General features: G+C 47.9%; 2 protein-coding genes across 2 annotated transcripts; both read right to left on the bottom strand.

Annotated features, from left to right (window-relative positions):
• Window positions 1–518: 518 nt before the first annotated feature.
• On the bottom strand, window positions 519–3954 carry LOC117239514 (facilitated trehalose transporter Tret1-like). Its single transcript, XM_033505144.1, has 6 exons — window positions 3515–3954; window positions 2063–2592; window positions 1668–1973; window positions 1201–1403; window positions 771–1098; window positions 519–535 (listed from the first exon to the last, which is right to left on the bottom strand). Exons 1-5 carry the CDS (start codon window positions 3594–3596, stop codon window positions 786–788), a joined length of 1434 nt encoding a protein of 477 aa, XP_033361035.1. The 5' UTR covers window positions 3597–3954; the 3' UTR covers window positions 519–535; window positions 771–785.
• A 5915-nt stretch (window positions 3955–9869) lies between these two features.
• On the bottom strand, window positions 9870–19726 carry LOC117237627 (protein Star-like). The gene is made up of 6 exons (XM_033501785.1): window positions 19653–19726; window positions 14281–14472; window positions 12357–12570; window positions 11542–11706; window positions 11227–11418; window positions 9870–11063 (listed from the first exon to the last, which is right to left on the bottom strand). The coding sequence occupies exons 1-6, from the start codon at window positions 19724–19726 to the stop codon at window positions 10878–10880; spliced, it is 1023 nt and encodes a 340-aa protein (XP_033357676.1). The 3' UTR covers window positions 9870–10877.
• Window positions 19727–22858: the final 3132 nt, after the last annotated feature.

Here is a 22858-nt window from a genome sequence, read left to right as displayed (position 1 = left end):
TCGAGGAAAATGTAAAATAAAAGACGATAGCGCGAGATACGTGGAACGCCCGACGATGCAACGGCGAATCTTTCCATCGTGAACGTCATTCAGATAATCGTCCACTGGCGATAACGATGTCGGGCGTGGGCACGTTTCACGACCGCGAAATCGACATTACGAAATTAAACGACCGAAAAACGAGAAACTCGGCGTTGCTCCTTGTCGCTGGGGTCACAGCGAATCGTCGCGATTGATTCGCCCGAACGAAAATAAATCGCTTACGAGAACAACGATCAAATATGAATCGACGATGGAGCACCGTATCGAACGGATACGCTTTCATACGGGCAATAAATACGGGGACGTGATAAAAATTGCAAGAGGCAAAGCGTCGACGGTTGGCAGAGGCGATGTCGGAGCTTTTTCGGACGTCGGTAATTCGATCGACTAGAAATTACGGTCGTAGGACATATTCGATCGATCGCGTTCTCTACCACGACGTCCGCGTTCGTTTCGCGCGAAAGCATCTCGAGCGCTTGAGATCGATAAACGAAATAATTAAATCGATCGGATCCGTCGGACGAGTCGAGATGTTACGAAACTCCGTACCATTCTGATGGTGATTTTGTCGGAAAAAATAACAACAAATCGATTTTAGGCGACGGTCGTGCGCCATCGATAAACGAGATCGACGATAATACGTTTAAAAGCGATGGAAAGACGATTCGAACGCTTCGAGTGGATGAATGTACGAAAAGGTTGGAAATATTTTTCTAACGTTAAGATCGTCGTCGATATCGCTTTCAGGCGATAGCTTTCAACTGTTGAACCGATTTATCCACGGTAGGGCCGCCTTGAAGTTCGTCGTGGATCTGTTGGTAGGTTTTGCCCTTGGTTTCCGGGACCAGGACGTGCGTAAACGCCGTGGCGCAGGCCATCACCACGGCGAAGATCCAGAACGTCATGTCGGTACCTAACTCCTTGTTCATCATCGGAAACGTTTTCGTCACGATGAACACCAACAACCAGTTTAACATGACCGCGACGCTGGAGGCGACTGCTTTCGTTTCCGCGGCGAACAGCTCACCCATCAACATCCATGGTACCGGACCCAATCTAAAAATAACAGATCCGTTTCATCGGACCGACGTTTAAAAGTCTTTCGTCGATACTTCGAACTTTCGATCCGAACTCGTCCAATTAGAAAAATCGACTTACCCGATGGAGAAGGCGACCATGAAGACGATCAAGGAGGCTAGCGGCAGCCAGCCCAGCGAGCTCACGTCGTTTCCGCCGTCTTTCTGCTGGAAGTAATATCCAAGCGCGATCAGGCTGACCGACATAATGCTGGTGGAAATCATGAGCAGCGGCTTCCTTCCTGCTCGATCCACGATCAACGCCGCGACGCCTGACATTACCAACTGCGCATAGAACAACGTTTACACCGTCAACGTCTCTCGCGAACAGATCGCTTCGTCGATTCGCGGCTGGAACGCGATCACACGAGTCTCTTGCGGCAAACTGGAATCGAATCTCGTCGGGCAACCGGGTCGCTGCGACGAAAAGTTCCCTTCTCCGTTTGTTGCAAGCGGCGCGAACCTCCGAGAACCGTATTTTACCGAGTTTCCCAAGAGTTGTCGTACGATACGAAGATCGATCGAGGAAATACGTTAAAGCGAACAAACCTGAACCAACGCGACGAGAATGGACGCCAGTTCCGGCGCCATCGAGCTTCCGGATGCCTCGAAGATCATCACCGTGTAGAAGATGACGGCGTTTACGCCGGAAGCCTGCTGAAAGAACATCATACCGAAGGAAGCGATCATAGCCTTCTTGTTAATCGGGTCTTTCGCCATGTCGCTCAGGCTGGGCTTTTTGCCCGCGCTGGCCTCCGCTTCCTTTTGCATCTCGTTCAGTTCCTGTTTCGGATCGTAGTCCTCTCCTCTGAGCACCGACATGGCCGACGTGGCTTCTTGCTTTCTGTTTTGATTCTAAAAGCATCGACGGATCGTCAGCGAAAGTCGACGTCTGAACGTCGTAGCCGCGAAAGCCGCGAAGATAGAAATTCTTCGTTACTAACCACCAACCAGACGGGAGATTCGGGCATCCAATAGAAGGTAGCCAAGAAGAAAACGACGATGAGAGCGCATACGAGGGCTAACATGGTGTAGTTGAGAACGCTTCCGAGGATAAACGCGACAAAAATTCCAACGGTGAGGAACAGCTGAAACAGCGCGCCCAGCGTTCCTCTGGTCGAGACTTCGGAGATTTCGGAAATGTAGGTTGGTCCGAGGACGCATCCTGCGCCAACGCCGATACCGACCAAAAATCTGGCGATGTAGAGAAGCTTTACCTCGGTCGCCACAAGGATGATACCCCAGGAGGCCAAGAACGGAACGGATAGCAGAAGAAGAGACTTTTTTCGTCCCATTTTGTCGGCCATCGATCCCGAACCTAGAGCACCAGCGATGGCTCCCAGTGCCAGCAGAGAGCTGATCCAGGAACCTTGTTCCTTGGTGATGACCAGCCACGAATCGGCTGCGTACAGCTGTGGAAGCACCGGCGAGGTCCATGCCAGAGCCGTGCCCACACCGACCACCAGTATACACGCTGGAAAACAAAGCTTCCGTTAAAACGATCGCAAGCAAGTTCAAAAAATTCTTCGAAACCGTCTGCCCGATTTTCACTCGCAACTTTTATTTCGCCCACCTGACGCTCGTCCATCGATCTCACGGTTTACGTAACTACGCAATTATCTGCCGATAATTGTACCTTCTACCGACACTCGTGTATTACACTTAAATTCAATTATAAAATTGCGTCACGTCGAGGATACGACGAGGCACGGCCAGATAACGTCGAGTAGTTGCCAGAAAATTCGTATCACGAACGTGCGTGGCGAATACGAAGCAGGCAACTCGTACGTGTAAAATAAAATATCGCGATAATCGATCGACCTTACGACCGACATCGAAGAGACGCGTTGTTCCGACCGAACGATTTCCAGGATATCTTCGAGTCGCGAATCGCCGACTCCGCGGAACATTAACCCCGTTGTCTCGCGATCGGTTCCAACGAGAACCTGTGTTTTTCCACTCTACGTTTTATCAGTATCGCGTCATTTTTTCCACGAGTATACACAATCGATTTTCAAGTAAGTTAGTTCGAAGCAAACAGAAATCGAAGGTAAATGGAACGATAAAAACGAGCAGCTTTCGAATCTTGAAACTTTTTAATGGAAAGTTTCAAAACGGTCAAAACGAATGGCTAACGCGTACGTTACCTACCTTCTTCTTTATATTTTATATTTTATATTTTATAATTATATACCACGAACTAACTTCGTTAATTACATCGACGCTCCGACGAGACCGTCACTCTGCCTTACCAACTACCCCGCTCTCGTTCCATCGAAACGTCTGGCATCTCGATAAACTCCGAGTTACGACGAGCGTAACGAAGCTGCGAGAAATCGTAAAAGAAGAAGAAAACGGAAAAGGTTAAGGTGGATTGGCCGTTTCCGTGGAAATACCGGAAATAGAAGCGAGGTACTGCCACAGCTTCCTGCTCTCCTGGCGGACGGCCGCGTCGTTAATCATTCCCGTGCCTTCCATTTCCTTCGAATTAGCGTTCCCCTGGTCGATCGGTGAATCTGCACTCGAAGAACGCCACGTACCACCACCACCACCAGACCGAGACGATTTACTGAAAAATCAGCGATTCGACGATTGAGCGGCCGTTCGACCGTATCGAATCGTAATCGGTGACGAGCTTCTTCCTTTACCTCCTCTTTCTCTCGATTCTTTCTTTCTACCTCTCTGCTGCGAGAAGATTCGAATCCTTCGACGCGTAAAACGAGCACCGTTTATCGATGTTGGAATCGACGCGACGAACACTTTAGGTAAACCGCATATTTCGGATAGAGCAGAGACGATCGAGTGAAACCGAATGATCTCGGTGACAGCGAGGGGCCAGCATATATCGCACCCGCCACTATCTGACCATCATTATCACTAGTCTCGTTTATTATCGCTTACGATCAAAGTGAAAAAAAAAACAGCCGTAGAAATCACGACGACGTATCGATGTTTACAATGAATCGGAGCGTGAGCACGGGTTACGTTCGTCGATTTCCAAGAGCCGAAATTTCCGTCAGAAGAAGGAGAAGGTAAGGACGATGCGTGCAATCCTGACGAATTAAAATTCGGCTGTCTCATACGCCGAATCGGCGAGGAAGATTTTTCAGAGAGGAATTAAGAGCCGGTGGTGCGCTTCTCGCTTAATTTCGCTGGTACCTTCTATACGTTGAATTTTCAGAGAAACGTCGTGCGAGGTGGTGCAGGTGAAAATTCCACGATAATCTCCACCGTCTTCCATTATACGCAAAATAAAATTGCGAGCCGCTGTTTCGAAACATCAACCGTCGACGAGCAACGTTTATCTAGGCACAAGGTGTGGTACCCTTTATGGAAACTTCTGCTTGAATTCATCGGAAACACGACGTTGGATCGATGGATTATACTATTGTGCCATTGGTTAACTAGCATACGATGTAATTCGCAATTTCATTTGCATTCGACGAACAAACGTGTACACGGACGGTTTATCGATACGTACAGAGTATATTCGACTCTCGGTTTGGCTAGGGGGTTCCAATTAAATCCCGATTTAACTAAAAGCCTACGATTCGAAAAACGTACGACATTAGCCGAACGATAATTACCGATGCAACGGCGCGTTGCTCGTCGATATCTGTTCGTATCGATCGCGATCAAAGCGACGATCGTTTCAATTGCATCGCATAACATGTTTGTCATTTTCGTCCTTCTCGTGCTCTTGATTCGAAAGAAATGCGTTATCGTGCTTTTTACGTCGTTTGTAAAATACAAAATAAAACATAAACCAAAGTGTAAAAATTCTTTCTACGCTTATCTTCTTCTTTTTGCAAGTAACAGGTGATTCCTCCCTCTTTGATCGATAAAATTACGTTCCTTTTCGTTAAACGTTAAAATATCAAACATAGCTACCGTGTCGTTTAAATCGCCGCTTTTCCATAAGCTTGCGCTTAATTTCCACTAATCCGAGTAAATCGGTCGGTAAACAATTTTTAAACGCGCCTCTTCGATCGATTCCTCTAAAATCCTCATGGATCAACGTTATCTCTCGATCGCGTTTCGAATCGTCGTCGATCTAATCGCAATTCGACCATCGACAGAAATTTTAGTTTCTTCCGTCGTGTTTCTCGCAACTTTTCCCCTGCTTCTTATTTTCGCGAGTAACGTTAAGACCGTGCCAGGCCGAAACTCAAACCTTCACCGGTGGAATCTCCAATTATTTCCAAATATATTGTCCTTTAATGTTAACTTTTTCCTATACATATAGCCGTCTTTAACTTTACAGCTCGGTTTTGATCTTCGACTTACGAACCAATTTACGTTCGATCATTCTTCTTCTACATTTTTGTTCGTGTATATTTGCTAGACCCTATACCGATGATAATCTTAAAATGAAATTTAAATAACGAGCTTAAAATTTTCCAATCAGGAAACCAGGAACAGCTGTAAGAATGTCAGCCCTTTGACGCGTTTAAACGCACGAAGCGAAGCGAGCGAGTGGAAAAACGTCAAACGACCCGTCCGCGATGATCTTACGCCGAAAGGAACTCCGAAAATAGAGAGTCTAAAGAAGATCCGAACATCCATCCTGGACATAATTGCAGGGAAATTCGAAACGAAAAGGTACTTCGACCTGGCCGCAACGCGACCGTTACGCGTAGGGACTGTAATTCCGACGAACGGTGACCGCGCAGACCTCGTTATTCGGCAATTATAAATTGGTTCGCTGGCACGTGTAGCAACGACGAGCGATACGTTATCTCCGTAGATCGAGGTTGGTCGAGCCACCGCAGGAATTTAATTATTCGAACGAAGCTCGTCAACGTGGACGTGCTCCGCTTCCGGATACCGCTGCACGTTAACGGGAAGACGTAATTCTCGGCACCGTTTTACGATAAAGTTCATTTCGAAGAAACCGATTATACCCGAGAGAAGCAGAAACGGCCAAAGTAAATTATTTCATGGATGTTTCATCGATGATAAAACGGCGCGTAATCGTTAAGCGTAAGCCCGCTATCGATATTTGAAAAGAGCGTTCTAATCGAAATATAATTGCAGCGTTATAATCAGCCCAAACGCGAACAAAAGCGATTAAATGGGTCGATTTATCAAGCGGTCCGATTCGATTTCATCGGTTAGAACGTGCTTGCTTCGCCGTCGAATCACCGTTATCGGCTTCTCACAGTGCTCGAAAATCGGAAATCAGGAACTCGCGTCGCACCTTGGCGACGAATCATCGCCATTACTCGATACTCATTCCCTTTTCTCGAGCGGATCCGCGAAAAAATGAGAGAAACAAACGGAAGCGAAGTAAATCGGAAGGCGTGAAAAATAAGACTCTTCGATGTAATTAAAGAACTCTGATCGTCGGTAGCGAGCGGCGAAGTCGCGAGTGATATACGAGCAGCGCGATAAATCAAACGGTTGACAATGAAACTTTATCTTAATTCGTTTGGAATTCGTTAAAAGAACGGGGAAGGAGCACCGTCGATAAATCTCGGTTTGATCCCAAACGATAACAAACACTTGCGCGCGCCGTTTGCAATCTTTATCACGGCGATGATACGGCCGAAGAAAAGAAAAGAAACTACCGAAGGCAAACTTTCCGAGATAAACCGACGACTTATCAGCGACATCGGATTTTCCCTCCGTGATTAAACGTCCAACCATGATCTTGCGTTAAACTATAATATACGGTAGTCGCTACGATCTGGTCACGATCTAAATTAAAGCACCCTGCAGCGACGTCGATCGATTAACGGACAGATCGACGGAGTTGCATCGATCGTTTCGCATTTGCTTTTCCTAGCGTAGAATCGAGCCAAGGATAACATCGAACACTCGCCAATTTATTTTCCTTTATTTTTACCTTTCGTAACATCGATTACGCGGCTTTTCTCCTCTGTGATTCGTTTAATCGTTCATTACCGAAGCTGTATACATATCCTACTGACATACGTATAAACAAAGTGGTAACAAACTACTCTGAGAACGCGATAGACTCGCGAATTACGCTCTTAAACGTACGCCATTATACGGAAATCCGGAAATCGAATATCGCGAGCCTTTAAACGATTTTGAAGTGGAACGAACCGCGGTAACCGCTACCGTTAAGTTCACCTTCGCCAGATCTCACCTTGCCGCTTTAAAAAACTGTAAAAACTGGTTTCCGACTTCGGTTCGATCGGATCGTTTCATCGTACTTGTTGCGACACTCTCGTCGGAAAATTTGCGTCGAAGCGCGAAAAAGCCTCGCAATAGAATAATTCAGTGGCAACGTCCTCGAGAAAAAAGTACTCGGGTATCGATCAAGTTCGCGATCGATCGCGAACGCTCAATCGCGAGATACGTTCGCGATACGAATCAAATTTTCCTCGTTATCGCTGACGCGTCTCGCCGCCAGTCTTTCTTCGTTTACGTCGATTTATTATTTTCAGTTTTACGGAGAAGCGGCGGAATGATCGATCCCGGCAGAATGTAACAGCTTCCCGTCTCGGAGTTCGTGTTCGCTAACTCGGAATTTATCGCGAACGAACGACTGGCCAGTTTTTATTGCCTTGTTGCGCGCTTCCAGGGAAAACCGTGTTATTTCGTGGGCTGACCCACTTGCCGGTGATCGATTCGGATCGCGTGCCGCAACAAGGTAACGAAAAGTCAAAATGAGAAGTAGCGCGTGGTCTGGCGAAAAGTTAATTAATTAAAACGCAGGAAAGGCAACGAGGATGATGCCGGCGAGATAGAACCTCTTCCGTTCCACGTTCTCTGCGTGGCTAATGAAAAAGAATTATACGTTGAATGACGCGATCCCAGCTGACCTGGATGATGCTGCATCCGACGGTAATTTTCTCCGCTTGTGTCGCGAGAGGCAACGTATAAAATTTCACGACGATCCACCACGTAGATAAATGTGTAATAATACGGTGAGTGATAAGAAAATTTTAACGAAACAACCGGCAAAACGTCCTTTCCCTCTGACAAGTATTTCATCAGGATGACGGATCGCTGGAACATTCCACGTTTCCCAGGAAATTTCTCGCAATGAGAATTTCTCTTCCCGAAATTTCTTCCCGAAGTCTTGTTTGGACGATCGAACTCCCAACGATTATAAATCGTTCGTAAAGCACACGGAGGACTATCGTCAAAGAAGGATCGTAATCTTCGATCCGAGTTTTCAACGACTCGAAAACCGTCCACGTCGAATCGTAATCGTTCCTTCGGTGAAAAAGAAATCGCTGGGAAAAGTCGAGTATACCGTTTCCAAGACGGTTCTCCGTTTTCTTCCACTACCTTTCAAGCGTACGTACAAGAATCGCAAACCGTAGAGATATTCGCGAGCTACGTCGTCCCATCTTCCTCGCAGAACGCTCGAGGCGACCATCGCGTCGAGACGCTTCGTCGATGAAAACGCGGTGCGGTAGGAGACGTATTAAAAATATAACCCGCGCGAGTTGTCGCTAAATTGCCATATTTTCTCCGATGTATTCGCCGCGTGCGATAGGAGTTCGGTCCTTGAACGTGCAAAGAAGAACGGTACAAGTAGCGTCTCTGTTAACTTTACTTTAGTGGTTTGCCACTTTACTATTAGAACGGACCTTGTAAACTTTTCCCACGGAAGACAAAGAAGCGAGAATTTGCGTGGTTCGGGCCATAGAATGGAGCAATTAGCGCCGTCTATCGAATGAAATTTTCCACGAGTAGCGGAGGACGGGTAAAAAAAGCTTAACGAAGACCGTTTTTCAAAATTACTGATTTTATTTTAAAAAACAAAAATACACTTTTCTTCATTGGAATATAAAAAAAACACGAATTTCCAAAATATCTACGCGTATTCTTCTCCGAAAGAATCGGCCCGCTTCTCTCGGAACGAAATAACACGCGTTACAAACATCTTGTTCTCGGGGTGCTTTCGAGGTGAGAGAAAAAAAAAACAGCTGAAGAGGACGCGTCTCTCGACTGGACGATCAGGGAGGCGGTGGTTGGCAGACCTCCGATAACGTAAGTACAAACGAGCGAAACCCGTACGAGTGCGTGTACGAGTGCGTACGTGCGTCTATGTGTCGGATAATTGCAAGCGCAGCTCGTAATTCTCGACCAGACCGACAGCGACGGGTCGTAGGTCGTAAGGCGTATTATCGTATACCGTCTGTCGTATCTGGCCGAATACGAGCCGAACATCGCGAACAACGAACGTTCCGTCGAAATAGGAACGATCCGTTTCCTTCGATCGAAACCATCGGACGAGACGCTGGTCGAAAATAAATTGCCATTTGCTCGACACCGGTGACCATGGCCAGACGACCGATAAACCCTGCTAAGTTTATCGCGAGAACAGCGTAATTAAGTAATCGCGCTCCCTGTAATCGGCTATCGTTTTGCTCGAAGCGCCACGCTGGACGCGTTCGTACCATCGGATTTCCTCCGCTCCTACGGTGGTCTTCGCAAGAAGCGTAAGAAATCGTTTCAACTCGAAGAACCTTCCTATCTAGGTGGAGTTCTTTCGTTTCTCGGAACGGCAAACTTCTCGAGATCTGTCGTACGAAGGTCTTTCGTACAAAATGGCAAAAGGTGGCCAACGATCGTATCCCTGTCCTAAGAGAAAATAGAACGAAAGCGATCGCTTGCTTGCGGGTCGGAGAATAAGCCGTAGGCCAAGAACGGCAACGACCATCGTGAAAAATCAATAAAGAAAGCGAGCAGATGGCAATTTTGAGCTCGAATATGATTGGTGTCGAGTAACTTGGAAACCCTGCCCGCCCCCGCTTCTACCCCCCGCTCCCGCCCTACGATAAAGAACCTACTTTATCCTGGTCGTAAAAGCAACGACTGCTGGGATCCTACGAAAGACTCGATAAAGGGGCACGGCAGAGCAGCCCTTGGTAAGGAGCAGAGGACAACAAGTTTATCGTATCCTAGTATAGCTTAATTAAGTATCGACTTACGTGCTAATAAGGCCCGTGGTGTAGGTAATCAAATCCGTTATCACTGTGACAGAGCTCGTTAAATCGCGAGTAACGATCGTTTTTGGTGGGTACTACTAGTAGGTCACGATGCTGTCGATCTTTGACAAAATAAAGTCTACGTTATTCGTAAAACGTGCCAGTATCGTCTTGATCCGACGCTGGCTCCACGTTAGATTAAAACGAATCTACGCTAAAATACGAAAATACGAAACTAAATACGCTTGTTTCTCTCGATTCTTTTCCTTCGTTCGCCGTAAAGCAAAGCGCGTACGAGCTTGTCCACACCAAAAACGACGATCGATCGATCGTTGAATCGTACGTTCGTACGAAGAAGATTCGACGCCGGAGACTCTGGTCGATCAGCGTCGTTGTGGATAACTATACTTCGGGGAAATAACTCTCGACTCAGTCTTTGTCGCGGAAAAAAAGATAAACGAAGAACGAAGAAACGGCTAGTCTATTCGTCGATACTAGACGCGTATCGATGTATATAAACGGAGGAAAACGAAAAATCTTGGTCGTTCTACGATCCGATACGCGCACGCTCGGTAAGAAACATGTTTTTATAGAAAATAAAAGGTACGTTCGACGACGGAGTTCGCGTCTCCTTTGATTCGACGACGAAGCGAGAATCGTTCCGGCGACCCAGATTTCGTTCGATCGTTAAAGGAAAGTCACGAACGCCGTTCCGCCAACGATTTTTCATTTACTCGAAAGAAAGATATTTCTCGTCGCTGTTGGGGCCCGTGTTCGTTTAAAAACGCACGAAGAAACGTAAAACGGTGCTGCGTCGGTGGAAAACAAGCCTAGTCAAGCATGTTCAAATCTTAAGCAACGCGTTGTACAAGAAGATCAAGTTCCCCGTGTCGGTCGTGTACATCAGCTTGTATCGTCTGCTAGTCATCTTATCGATCAGGCTTTTCGTCTCGGTTTCGCTATGATGAGGACTCCAGCGAATAGACACTACGGATATCCTGGTGGTCTCCCAGGGGATCGTATCCAGAACCTGCACAAACACGATCAACGTGAAAAGAAAATATTTTCTTTGGACGGTAACGATCCACGCTGGACGACGGAAAAGTTAAGGAACGGACAGTCGTACGAAAACAGGAGAAAATATCGTAAAACGTATTGGATACGGAATTTCGGAAATCCCTAACGATATTTACCTGACTGTCTTGCGCATCCGGACTATCTAGACTCAGGTAATCCAAGGTAGTGGCACTGTACGCCAATAAAACGCTGTACAAAGGGAAGCATTTCAATCTCGTGGTCGGGAAACCATCGTCCGACGGCACGAGGCTGTTCGGCCCTTCGCCCAATTTGGTAACTTGAACCTCGGATTCTTGATGATAGGTAATCTACAAATTCGAACGAGCTCGCATAGAGACAAAAGCGTCGTCGTAGGTAGATTAGAATTAACGAGATTTGTCTGGATCGGCGGAGCGGATACGAATCAAAGAACATTTCGAATATACGCTCACTTCTTTGGTATCCTTGTCGGTACTGAGGCAAGCGTGAAGAACTCTGGTCTTTGGATTTCTGGTGCTTCTGTGCGCCTCGAAGAAGCTTCTGGGATCAGTCAGGATCAGAACGCCTTTCCAACTTAAGTTACGTTCCAACCAGCCCGTACTGGAAATGGCACCTATCTGCGAAACGAAATAATTCGTATAATTCTTAAATAAATCTCGCGATAACATATTATCTGCGTATCCGAATTCTAGACAGGCGATCTTTTCTCCGCCTACTCCCTTCTCCGACTTTAAGAGCGAAAATTCCAACGAAAATGCTTCGGACGTAAGAAGTCGATAAAAATAAAAGAAATTAAAAAGGTCGCATCGACGCGTTCGAATCCTTTTCGGGCTCTCTTATCGTCAACCTGAAGCATCGAACGCGCGCGCAGCCAACTGCTTCGTGCCATCTCCTTGTTAACGGTAGTTCTATTCGGCAGAAATTCAATTAGTCGTCGAGTGCTCCGACTGAAATTTCGACTCGATAAATATAGTCCCGTTTAAATATACGCGCTACTTAAATATTATTCTAGTTAGCCGAGTGGCGAATCGAAATATCGCGTTAAAATAATCAAAAAGTACGCGAAACCGCTTGAATTCCTCGCTGACTCGTATAATAAGATAATAAGATGTCTACGAGACGAAGCTCGACGGGGAAACAAATTTTCCTACTTTGACTGATATTCGCTGCTTATTAAAACTCGGGAGGAAATCAACCTCGGAGGTAAATTAGCTGACGGCACTCGTGGCCGTCGTCGGCCGAACGAACGAGAAAGATCTCTCCTTACCCTGCTGATGTACTCCACGTACACGCCCTCGCGTTTTCCCTCGATCAGACCCGCCACGTACCTCTCCTGCGTGGTTTGAGTGGCGTTCGACGGATCCTGCTGCGTGGTCGGCTTCAATTGAACCTCTCTGATGTACGCGACTAATTCAGGATTGTCCATCGAGACGCTGTTCAACACGTAGTCCCTGGTCATGTTGGCGTCGAACGCCTGCCTCCTGCAACGAAACGTCCGCTTTAACGTAAGTACACATGGACGGCCGAGCTCTTATTAAGCCCGGCATGTACACACGTGGTTGATGAACTGTTTCTCGTTTAGGCCGTGTGTACGTTCTATTGACGGACGTTCGAACGCCTCCGCGAATGCGTCTATACCCGTTTGTTTATCGGGGAAGCGACTACACGGACGTCGAAAAGTTTCGAACCATCGGTCGAACGTATCGTTGGACGGATCGTTCGATTCTTGCGCGGAAGTCGAGGGCGCAATTTATCTGTTCGTACTTGTCGAATTTAGCGTAAAATCTGATTTGCTGGAACTCGGAGATCCGACGATGAATCGCGATTCGCGTGGGCCACGTTATTCGCGTCATCCGCGTCTATCTTTATTTCACCGTTGTTACGTTCCGCCGTTGCATCGAGTCAACGATAAAACGACCCGAGTATACGTAGACGATCGCCAAGAATGCGAGCTCTTTAATATGCAAATATTTTCGAGTACGACGCGGCTACGTAACTCGTGGACGCTCGAGATTAAAATTCAAACGAGTACAGCGAATTAATTACGTCGATTAATTAACAACGTTCGATATTAATAGCGATCCTGTTTCGAGTAAACGTTGAACGTTCTTTCTTTGAAAGACCCGTGTCGAGCGGCCTTTGTCACGAGGGTCCGAGGGAAAGGATAATCGTCTCGAGCGACCTAGTAATTAACTTCGTTTAACAATCGTATTTCTTTAACGCGACTGGAAACGTGCTCTTTGCAGATCTCCGGAGATAAGGGACTGGCTGTTTCACGCGTCTCGAACGAGGTATCGACTACTCGCGAGGTATCAAAGGTGTTTCCACGCTTTCTTTTTTATCTACTCTGGCATTTACACGCTAATATTACTTTTTGTATCGAAAACGATGCAACGTCGTCAAAACGAAACGACGCAATTAATCGAATCTCGCTCGAAGGCAAACAACAACTTGTACATCGCGCTTGTAAAGTATATTTTTTTTCTCTTTTTTTTTTTTGCCTGCGAGACGAATCGCGTCATAAAAGTATAAATTACGAGCGAAATTGCACAAATACCTCGTCAATCGGCGTTGATAACAGTTGAAACGATCTTTATCAATTATCCGGATTACCCGTGTTTTGTCACTCGAATCTCGATGAAAGCCTGCGATCAAATATTTAACTTTCTACGATAAACGAGCTCGAAAAATGGCCAGACGACCGGTCGGTTTCGCGATGGACCAACACGCATGCGTAATTGTGGTAGACATCAATCGAAATCAGCGATACGGTCCGCGATTTGTCGTTCGTTTTTCCCTGATTGCCATAAATTGACACGTGGATTACTGTAAATTTCAACGAACGGGATACGGAATAAGAGAGAGAGAGAGAGAGAGACAGGGGGAGAGCAACAAAAAGGGACACTAAACATTCTCGCTGGACTAACGGGGATGAGCGACGATAGCTTCAGAAGCATCGGAGTTTTCCATTTTACGGCGTTGTAAAATTTGTACGCAGCTACATGTACGCTTTCAAGGTACGGGACAACGAGGGTAAGAAAGGAACCGTATTTAAATTTTGAAGATCAACTTTCATATTTCTTAAACGTACTAAACGGAGCGACAAACGAGATTAAAGCATTCGCAGAAAACGAGCAACGACCGGATACTCCTTTCCTCCTGTTTTTAGCTTCGTGTACGAAGAAACTTACCTCATGGTCGTGGCCTCGCTCCAAAGGAGGAGCAAGGTCATGGCAGTGGAAAAAGCAGCGAGAAACGCCAAGCAGGAGGCCACTCTTCTCCAGCAGCTTTTCTTGTAGTTTGCTATCGTGCTCCCTGACAGAGTCGATCCCGTGGATGACTGTAGAACACCGGTGACCGGAGGAATCCCTGTAGGAGCCATTCTGCAACCATAAGACCGTTTACCCTCGATGCTCGATTATATCGTACCGCAACGCAAAGAAAAAAGCTCGAGAAACGATAAAAATCCGCTTACGAACGATCGTTCGCTGGAATATATTCGCGAATGGTACTTCCGATCGAGCAAGGTACGTTCGATCAGAAAAATCGAGTCGACCGAAAGGAAGAGTTCGATCGAATCGAGCCAACGGTCCGTAACGGTGCTGATAATTCAACGTCGTAAACCGTGGTATAATTCGATGCTTATTTCGTACCTAGGGGGAAGGACGATTCGTCGAATCGTACGCGTGGCGGTTCGTAAAAATTTTACGTCCCTTTAAATTCCACGAGAGTTTACCGTCGTAAACGACTGTGCCGCAGAGCCCGCGGCATCGACCTTTCGGTTTGTCGTTTCCCATCTACGAAAGGAAGCCTCGAGGGCTTCGATGTCACTCGATCCTCGCCAAGCCTCTATTTAAGAGTACTATTCGAAGTTCGTTTGCCGTTTTCTTCCCAAATATACCTACTCTTTAACGTTCCAACGTCTAAGGACTTTCGGCGCTCGGACGAATTTAAAAGAAACATAAATGTACACAACGCGGGAGGATGCAGCGAGGGAAGAAATGCGACGAAAAGAAAGAAATAGAAAATAGAAAACAGGAGACGCGGAAGCGAAGGAAGACCAGAGCAAAGGATAACGTTTCAACGAAGTCTCTCGACACGCTCTATTCGTCTCTAGTCTACGGAGTTACGGAGCCACTTGCGAACCACTCGCAACGCGTGCCGCCTTACGTTAGTTCGGACCGCGCTACGATCGTCGCGTGCACGAGGCTTCGTTGCAATTTGACTTAATGCCGTGTTTAAATTCACCGGGGAACCAGCTGCTTGCATAGGTACGTACCTCGCAGCGCTGTAATAACCAGATAACGGGCACGAGATCCTGTTGCAATTCGAATTCGAAAGGGAACTCGATCCGAGCGCGGGAAAGGACGAACACCGACCGGGCAGAAGGTAAGATTCTCGAAGAGTTAACTCATTCGCCGCGTTATATCCGCGGTAAGCGAAGTATTCCGTCTGTCTGTAATTCCAGTTATTACCGTAACGTCAAGCTCGACGACTTTAAAACGAGAATCGTTTCTAAGAGTGGAAAATTCTAGCCGGGTGTACTCTCAGAGAAATCGTTCTATCCGCCGGACGAGTAAATTCAAAGTAAATTTACCCTGCCAGCGTAGCACGATATATCTGCGTCTCTTCGTTTTTTTCATTCTCCATGGCGGCGACGAGTGTCGTTGCTTGGAGTTTCACGCGATGCATCGTGCCTCGAACGATTATTATAACGCAAGACGTACCCAGTCGACACACGCCATAGTCGCAAATATAATCCGAAGGATCGTCCCGCTGCATAAAAGTGCGATCGATGGGCGATCGTACTTATCGACTACGCACGAGTGTACATGGTCGACGCGGACGCGGGACGAAAGAACAAACCAGACGATCTGCACGGAGGATATTCATCTACGCGGAAGTGAAATCGACTTTTTCGATCGAGATTCGAGACGATCCGGTTTCTGATGTCATCCGTGTTACGCTCACCGTGCGAATAGCTAAACTTTCACACGATGCCGTAACGCAACCGCATCTTAGCTGATGCAACTATCTTTCCCTCGCAACGTGGCCCCGTTTCTCCATCGATCCACGTGATATCACGATATAATATCGTTACGACTTCGTTATAAGGCGCTATAGAGCCGTTCTAACTGCGAGAAAATGGCAATCAATTCGTTCCATCCTGCAACGTGCGCAAAATCACGCGATATCTTCGTCGGCGAAGCTTACCACGGACAAGCCTTTGGCCGTTGAATACGAAGAAAAGTAAAAATTCCAAGGTTATCGTCCAAGAAACTAACAATTTTGGTCCTCGCTCGCGATCTCGATACGAATTTTGCCAATGAAAATGTCACGCGTCGTTGTGCGAAGATTTGTACGGAGAAATCGGTTTGTCGTACAGAGAGACTTATCGAGGGAATTTGGAATCTACCGTCGGAACGATCAACGAAGTGCCAGAAATCCGAAAGGACGACAGCAACAATACGCTCGGTTATCGGTTGTCGTTTCTTCCTAGCGATGTTCCGTTCCTTCGTAACAGATTACGCGTCTCGTTTACTCCATTCAGACTTCGTTTCAGCAATTTTCTTCTCGTCTGTTCGAGCGAGAGCACCGAGGGAAGGACGACGGTCGGTCGAAGCGAGCCTCGTTACGCGGAAGGATGTTAACGCGGAAACGGTGTTACCTCGCGTTGCAAAATGAAAGAGACTAATGGGGGGAAAGTAAGTTGCGAGTAGCGACGAACGTTCCCTATTGTTTGAACGGACTGGAAAGTCGTCGTAGGCAACGTTATTCGACCAGAACGCGGAACAAACTGAATTTTTAAATCCGTTGTTTTAGACGGAAGCTCGTCTTCGAAGTAACTACGGAACTGTAGCGAATATTACAAAAGTTACGTTCCTCCCACCGGAGAAGTCTTCCAACTACCAAACGTTCCATATTCCGGCAATCGTGAAACAGAAGCGCGGACATTCGAGTAACCGTGCGCTTTCTAAGCGAGTTTCCGCAACTCCGGTAGCCACCGATCGGAACCAACTTGCCACGCGCAAACCTTTGGATACGATATTCCGCCAGAAGAATACCAACCCTTCCATATCTCCGAAAGCCACGTATTTCGATATTTGCGAGTAAACCTTGTTTCGTACGAAAGACGATAGAAAGAAATTTATTTCCGTATTTATCCTACGTCTCGTATCGTCAACCCTCGCAAACCGATTTTTCCTCCGAATCTTTGGACAAGATGTCATCGATGAATCGATTCGAAGTAGCGCGCATCGCGTAAAACCACGCGCTTTGTCGCGGCCTAATTTCCACAACGCGACGGTAGTTGACACGTCAGAGAGCGTTTTACGCGTTGAACGCTCCCTGAATTAAACGACCCAATTTTATTGCCGAAGCTCGAGCGCCTTGCTTCGATCTTCGCATATTCCGTGCATCGCGTCTCGACTTCTTCGTTCCGATCGTCGATGGACGTACCGAGTTGCGAGTTCTAGCGCTTAGGGCGACGACGAAAGACGCGCGAATGGACGGAATATAAAAGGTAGACGAGGCTGGAAGCGGCGGATCGCATCGAAAGTGCGTTTTCGACGGCAGCTTTGCGCTTTGATCGTCGGATCGATCGGTCAGCCTGCGATCGTTACTCCGACGGTGAGGTGTAAGCAAATACGAGTATGTACCCAGGTCTGTTTGAATACCGTTAGCAACGTGCATCGTCCCGTGGTCGTGGTCGATCCAACGTACGCGAAATCCGAGTTGTTTCTGCCGTGATAGTCGCACGGCAAAAAAGAGACAAAGTTACCGTTTCAAAGAAGAATATCGTAAACGAGACCTCGGTTAATCGCAGATGGAGTCCTTCGACGGAGGAAGTGTCGTCGAAACGCGTACAAAAGTCGACGCCCATTCGCGGAACTGACGCGATTGCGACGAAAATTGGAGCGGCGACATTTCGATTATCAACGCGTCGTGGAAAACTCAATTTTCCAAAGTATCGCGGGGATGTTGCGCGGCGAATTTGCCGAGCTCGATTCAGCCGTACGAACGCGTGACCGTATTCGATTGCCGTTACGCGCACAATATCCGATCAGAGATGACGTTTTGCTACCGCGCTTTACAAACGCGATAATAACGATCGCGACGGTAATTTTATCAAGCCTGTTCGCACGTAAGTCAATCGTGAATGGGAATTTGGCGACTCGCGTAGATGGCTAGAGCGACGAATTACGTAGATTCGAGCCATTAGACGCGCGTCCTCGTTTTCGCTCCTACTACGCCTTGCGACCTTCGCAAAGATCGCGAGACGCATCAGACGACAAAGACGACAAAGTACGTTCCGTGACGCGCGCCACGTTTATGGAAAATGATAGATATAAAAATCCGAAACGATACGGAAGATTCACTTCGGAAGACCCTTTCGTACTGCGTTGTCATTGGAGAGAGAAGAAAGAAATTTATTCGAGCACGAAGAAGACTCTATCCTCCGACGGAGCAACTCCGCCATCGCGAAGAAAACGTCGAACAACGACGATTATTTTTCCCATTTCCCCCCTTTCTATTTGGCCGACTCGTTCCCGATCGACTTTTTCCGCGTATTCCCCAGTTCCGGTGGATCGATGGTCGTCGAACCGAGTCACGAAATATTTACGAATTTCTTCGCGAGGGGAGATATCGGGAAAACGACGTTTCTTGCGAGTTTGCCTGGCAATGGTATCGACGTCAGCTCCATTCGTCGCGACCGGAGTAAACTCCATTTCACGGTTGTCCGCGCTCGAAACGGTAATGTCGCGTCGAAGATAGTAATAAATAGAAATTTGGAAATCGGACAGGCGTGCGTGCGACGCAAAGCGCGTCGATTGAAAAACCCGTCGAAGGTGAAGGCTACGAGGAACGTTTGGCGCCATTTCTCATCCAGAGATTCCTGCTCGGTCGAAACGATTAGTTAAGCGCGACGCGGAGAGAAATAAAATCATGGTAGAAGGAACAAATTGGAAGGAAATTGTTCGTGTAAAGAGGAGAATCGTTCGAGAAGCACGGGAATAAGAATCCGGGAATTTACGAACTGGAAGATCTCGTTGTAAATATTCGAGCGAAAACTTTGAGCTTAAAAAGTAGAGAGGATGAGAGGAAAGGGAAAAGCGACTTATTATCGTTGATAATTGTAACGAAGAGATATTTGCGCGAGTAAACGAGATATATCGATATGGTACGTCGGTGCGTCGGTAAAGGAAGGACCTAACGGAACTTGTTTAATCAAAAGGAAGTACAGCACATAGCGAACAAAAGAAAAGCACGAAAAAACGACGTCGACGTCGGCGAAAACGCGGCTTTCTACGATATCGCTCGTCTCCGTTCCAGTCTCTGAATCGTGCGTATAACGCGCACAAACTGAAAACGACGATCTCGAAGTTAGTCCGGAGATGCGAACTGGTCGACGAAGCGTCGCGGCAATTTAATATCGAGCGGAAACCAACGTAGATCGTGGACGAAAGGCGGCGGACAAAGAGCCGAGACACGCGCATCGTCGACGAGTTTCTCCGACTCTGCGAAATTTCCCGCAGTTAGCTGACGTATGTAAACTACGTACTTGGCTTTCACAGGTTCCATGCCGGTCCAGAATAATTCGCCTGGCGGGAAGGAAGATTCAACGAGGTACAACATTCGCGTGGCTCGTGTCTCGCATCCCGTACGTAACGTGACCGTCGCCCGGAAGACATCGACCAGGCTGTATCACCAGGCCGACCTCCTGCACATCCTCCTCCGTCGATGCCTCCACGTCTCGCCAACACTGCACTCGGCCGGTCGGATTACGTTGTTCTTCGCGCAAGATTCGCACGTTGAAACGATCGTCGATAAAAGCGAGTAGGAGCGTCTGCTCGTTTCGTGACTCGTCGAAACTCTCTCTCTCTCTCTCTCTCTGTTTACAAACCGCCGGATTTTCTGACGTGCGGGGAAAAACGCGTCGACCGTCGCTCTACTTTTTCCCTTTCTCTCGCAAATCGATTCACGAAATCCTGAAATACCACCGCCTATCGTACTTGGAACGCGCGATCGTTTCACTTCTTCACCACATCGATCATCGCGAAAGCAACTACCGTCTCGATCGGAGTGAAAACCGCGTCGTTAGAAACCGGCCCTTACGAACGTTCCCCACGATCCTTGTACAGTCACGTAACTTTCTTCTACGTATATGATATACGTATACGCGAGACAAGCTCGCGCGAGCGTATCGACGAGCGTGCGGCGCCCGATCGACTCGCGGATTCGAGCAGCGTCGAGGTCGAAGGAGTCGCGGGAACAAAGAGAAACGGCGTTTTTAAGGCGGCGAAGAGAGCACGGGTCCGTAAGCGGAATCAGCGAAGGAGACGCGGAGGAGCGCGCGTGTGTACGAAAGTTGATTAGCACTCGGTGTGCCGTAGAAGGGACGGGAAGCAACGAGCGTGTGTTGTCGTCGAATGTCGCACTGCAGAGCGGCACACGATCCACAGCCGTCCCTGTCGCTTCTTCCCTCCTTATTTTCCTTTCTTTCTTTCGTTCTCTTTCTCTCCTCGACTCTCTTTCCCCCCTGTTGCCTTTTACTCGGTCTCGCTCTCTTCTCCCCCCTTCGCTCTCTCACTCTCTCACTCTCTCACTCTCTCACTCACTCACTCTCTCTCTCTCTCTCTCTCTCTTTCTCTCTCTCTTTCCCGTCGTCAATCCTCTCCCACTCGCGCGCGTTTCGCCGGCTGTGCGTCCCGATTCCCGGTGCAGACACACGACGACCACGACGACGACCACGACCACGACCACGACCGCGATGACGATCGGTCCGTTTCGCTGGCTAGTGGCTAGAGAAACTCGGCAAAAGCAGCGCGTCGCTTCTCTTCTGTCTTCTGCGGCGTTCTCCTCTTGAAGAAACACGCGGCCGTCGCTGCGTGCGATCGACGAGGCACGACGACGATTCCTTTCGTTCGCACGGAGAAGGAAATGCAAGCGTATATGCCCGTCCCGTGGCGAGAGCCGACTGCCCTCCAGCACCTGGAACGGCTGACGGTAACCGGGTACAATGCCTCCTATATCGAGTGTCCTTCTTTAAACACCAGCCCGCCATCCGTGTCCTCCTCGTCTATCCCCTTCAATCTCGCCGTCCCTCTCGCTCGCTTTTACGAGGACATTCCGTGCTCTCCGCTCTCCTATTAACGACCAGGTAGAAGCCAGTGGTGCTCAATAATCCCATACGACGGTGTTTCTCCTACGGTGTTCTTCGGTTCTGCGTAATTACGTACGTAGGTAAACACGGATACGTATTGGATCTGCCAGATCCAACACTAAGCGAGTCTTTCCCTCTACGCTGCCTTCTGTCCGCACGGGGTGTAGCGACTCCGGTGTAGCTCGCGTCGAAGGGTCACGCGGCCAGCCTCTACGCCGTTGGTCATCGCGTTCTACGCCTCGTTCCACGTACATGTCCGGTAGCGTTCTAAAGGCGTTATCGATCCTGCGACTCGTACTCGTAGCCGCCTTTGTGTTACACGCTCGACGGCCGCAATCCCGACCGTCGCGCCGACGAGAACGGTCGCTTGGTTTCTCGATCGATCGGATAGCAACGCGTCTCGTGGCTTTGCCAACGATCGTTAACGCTCTCGAGTAACGATAGAGAGACCCGTGTGCAGACACCGATTCGATCGCAGCCGGTTCCACACTCGTCTACGATTCGCGAGGCTCGAATCGTTCTTCGAAACGCGAAGGCAAGTTTGAACGATCGCTCGGACGAAAGATCGTTTCAATGGGATCGCGCGACAGTTTCGGTCAATGGAAGGTTGAAACAGTTTTTCGTGATTTCCCTTGTACCTTTGACGTTGATAAGGAGAATACTATAGAGACGGCAGGTTCACTTTGAGGTCGTAGGGTTTGCGGTTGTGGAATATTAAGTTACTCCGATGGAAGAGCAAGTTTGCCATTCGGCATTTTAGCTCGGTGTTTATTTTTTACGCTACGATATCCCTTTTAAGAGTAACTTTTCTGGATAATGGAAAGATAACAGTAGTTTTTTTTTTTTTTTTTTTTTTTTTGTAAAGAACGTTTCGTTCGGCGTACGTACGTCCGTGAATTCTCCTTGCACGTTAAATAGCAAAGCTGCAAGACCAAATTTCCTTTTTTTCAAGCGACTCTCGAAGGACTCTTTTGCTTTCCACCGTGCGATCTTCGTTTTGTAAACAAAGCGACTGGAAAGTACGTTTGCCCGCTGCTAGGCTTACGATTTAAATCGCCGGGAAGAAATACACGTAGAAGGGCGCTTAAGAGACGGTATTTCTCTTCGTGCCGTCGAGAAACGGCTTCGTTTTCGGATCGATTCGACCGAAACATCTTGCTCCGAGTCACTGTTTTCTCCGGACGGAGGATATCCGTCAAGGCACGGCTCCGTACACGGCCGATCGCCGATGCATTCCGACTCGAAGCATTTTTATCGAAGCGCGGCTGTACCTTTCGGACGGTATTTCGATAAAACCCATTTCTCACGAGTCGGAGACTATTCTAAATTAACCATCCCGGTTGATTGAACGGCAGAGGAACGGCCACCTTCACCGAGTTCCACTCGAGGCGTAACTGCAAAAATAAATGGGCCGCGCCGTAAATAATTTCTCGGCCGCAGACTCCTCTTTAAAATAGAAACCTTCTTCGGGTCCTTGCTGTGCAACGCCGTCTTTTATACCGATGTACAGCACGTTTCAAAAGTTGCAACATTTTCTCGGAAAATGCCTCGAAGGTCGATGTAAGATTCGACGAGAAATAAGAAACTCGGCCGCTTTTCGACAA

This window comes from Bombus vosnesenskii, unplaced genomic scaffold (assembly GCF_011952255.1).
Source record: "Bombus vosnesenskii isolate JDL3184/JDL3185 unplaced genomic scaffold, Bvos_JDL3184-5_v1.1 scf7180000013264, whole genome shotgun sequence".
NCBI classification, from domain to species: Eukaryota; Metazoa; Arthropoda; class Insecta; order Hymenoptera; family Apidae; genus Bombus; species Bombus vosnesenskii.
Note: the sequence above shows the minus strand (reverse complement) of the source record. Positions and strands in the feature narration are given on the sequence as shown.

What these genes read in the sequence shown, in the direction of transcription:
- LOC117239514 (XM_033505144.1), bottom strand. Translation starts at nt 3,596, where the DNA reads ATGGAAGGCACGGGAATGATTAACGACGCGGCCGTCCGCCAGGAGAGC. An exon ending in TTCTCGTCGCGTTGGTTCAG is followed by an intron (nt 1,404 to 1,667) that starts GTTTGTTCGCTT and finishes TTCTATGCGCAG; the next exon opens with TTGGTAATGTCAGGCGTCGC. An exon ending in ATGGTCGCCTTCTCCATCGG is followed by an intron (nt 1,099 to 1,200) that starts GTAAGTCGATTT and finishes TGTTATTTTTAG; the next exon opens with ATTGGGTCCGGTACCATGGA.
- LOC117237627 (XM_033501785.1), bottom strand. Translation starts at nt 19,726, where the DNA reads ATGTTGTACCTCGTTGAATCTTCCTTCCCGCCAGGCGAATTATTCTGG. An exon ending in AGCGAGGCCACGACCATGAG is followed by an intron (nt 12,571 to 14,280) that starts GTAAGTTTCTTC and finishes GTTTCGTTGCAG; the next exon opens with GAGGCAGGCGTTCGACGCCA. An exon ending in CCGACAAGGATACCAAAGAA is followed by an intron (nt 11,419 to 11,541) that starts GTGAGCGTATAT and finishes TCGAATTTGTAG; the next exon opens with ATTACCTATCATCAAGAATC.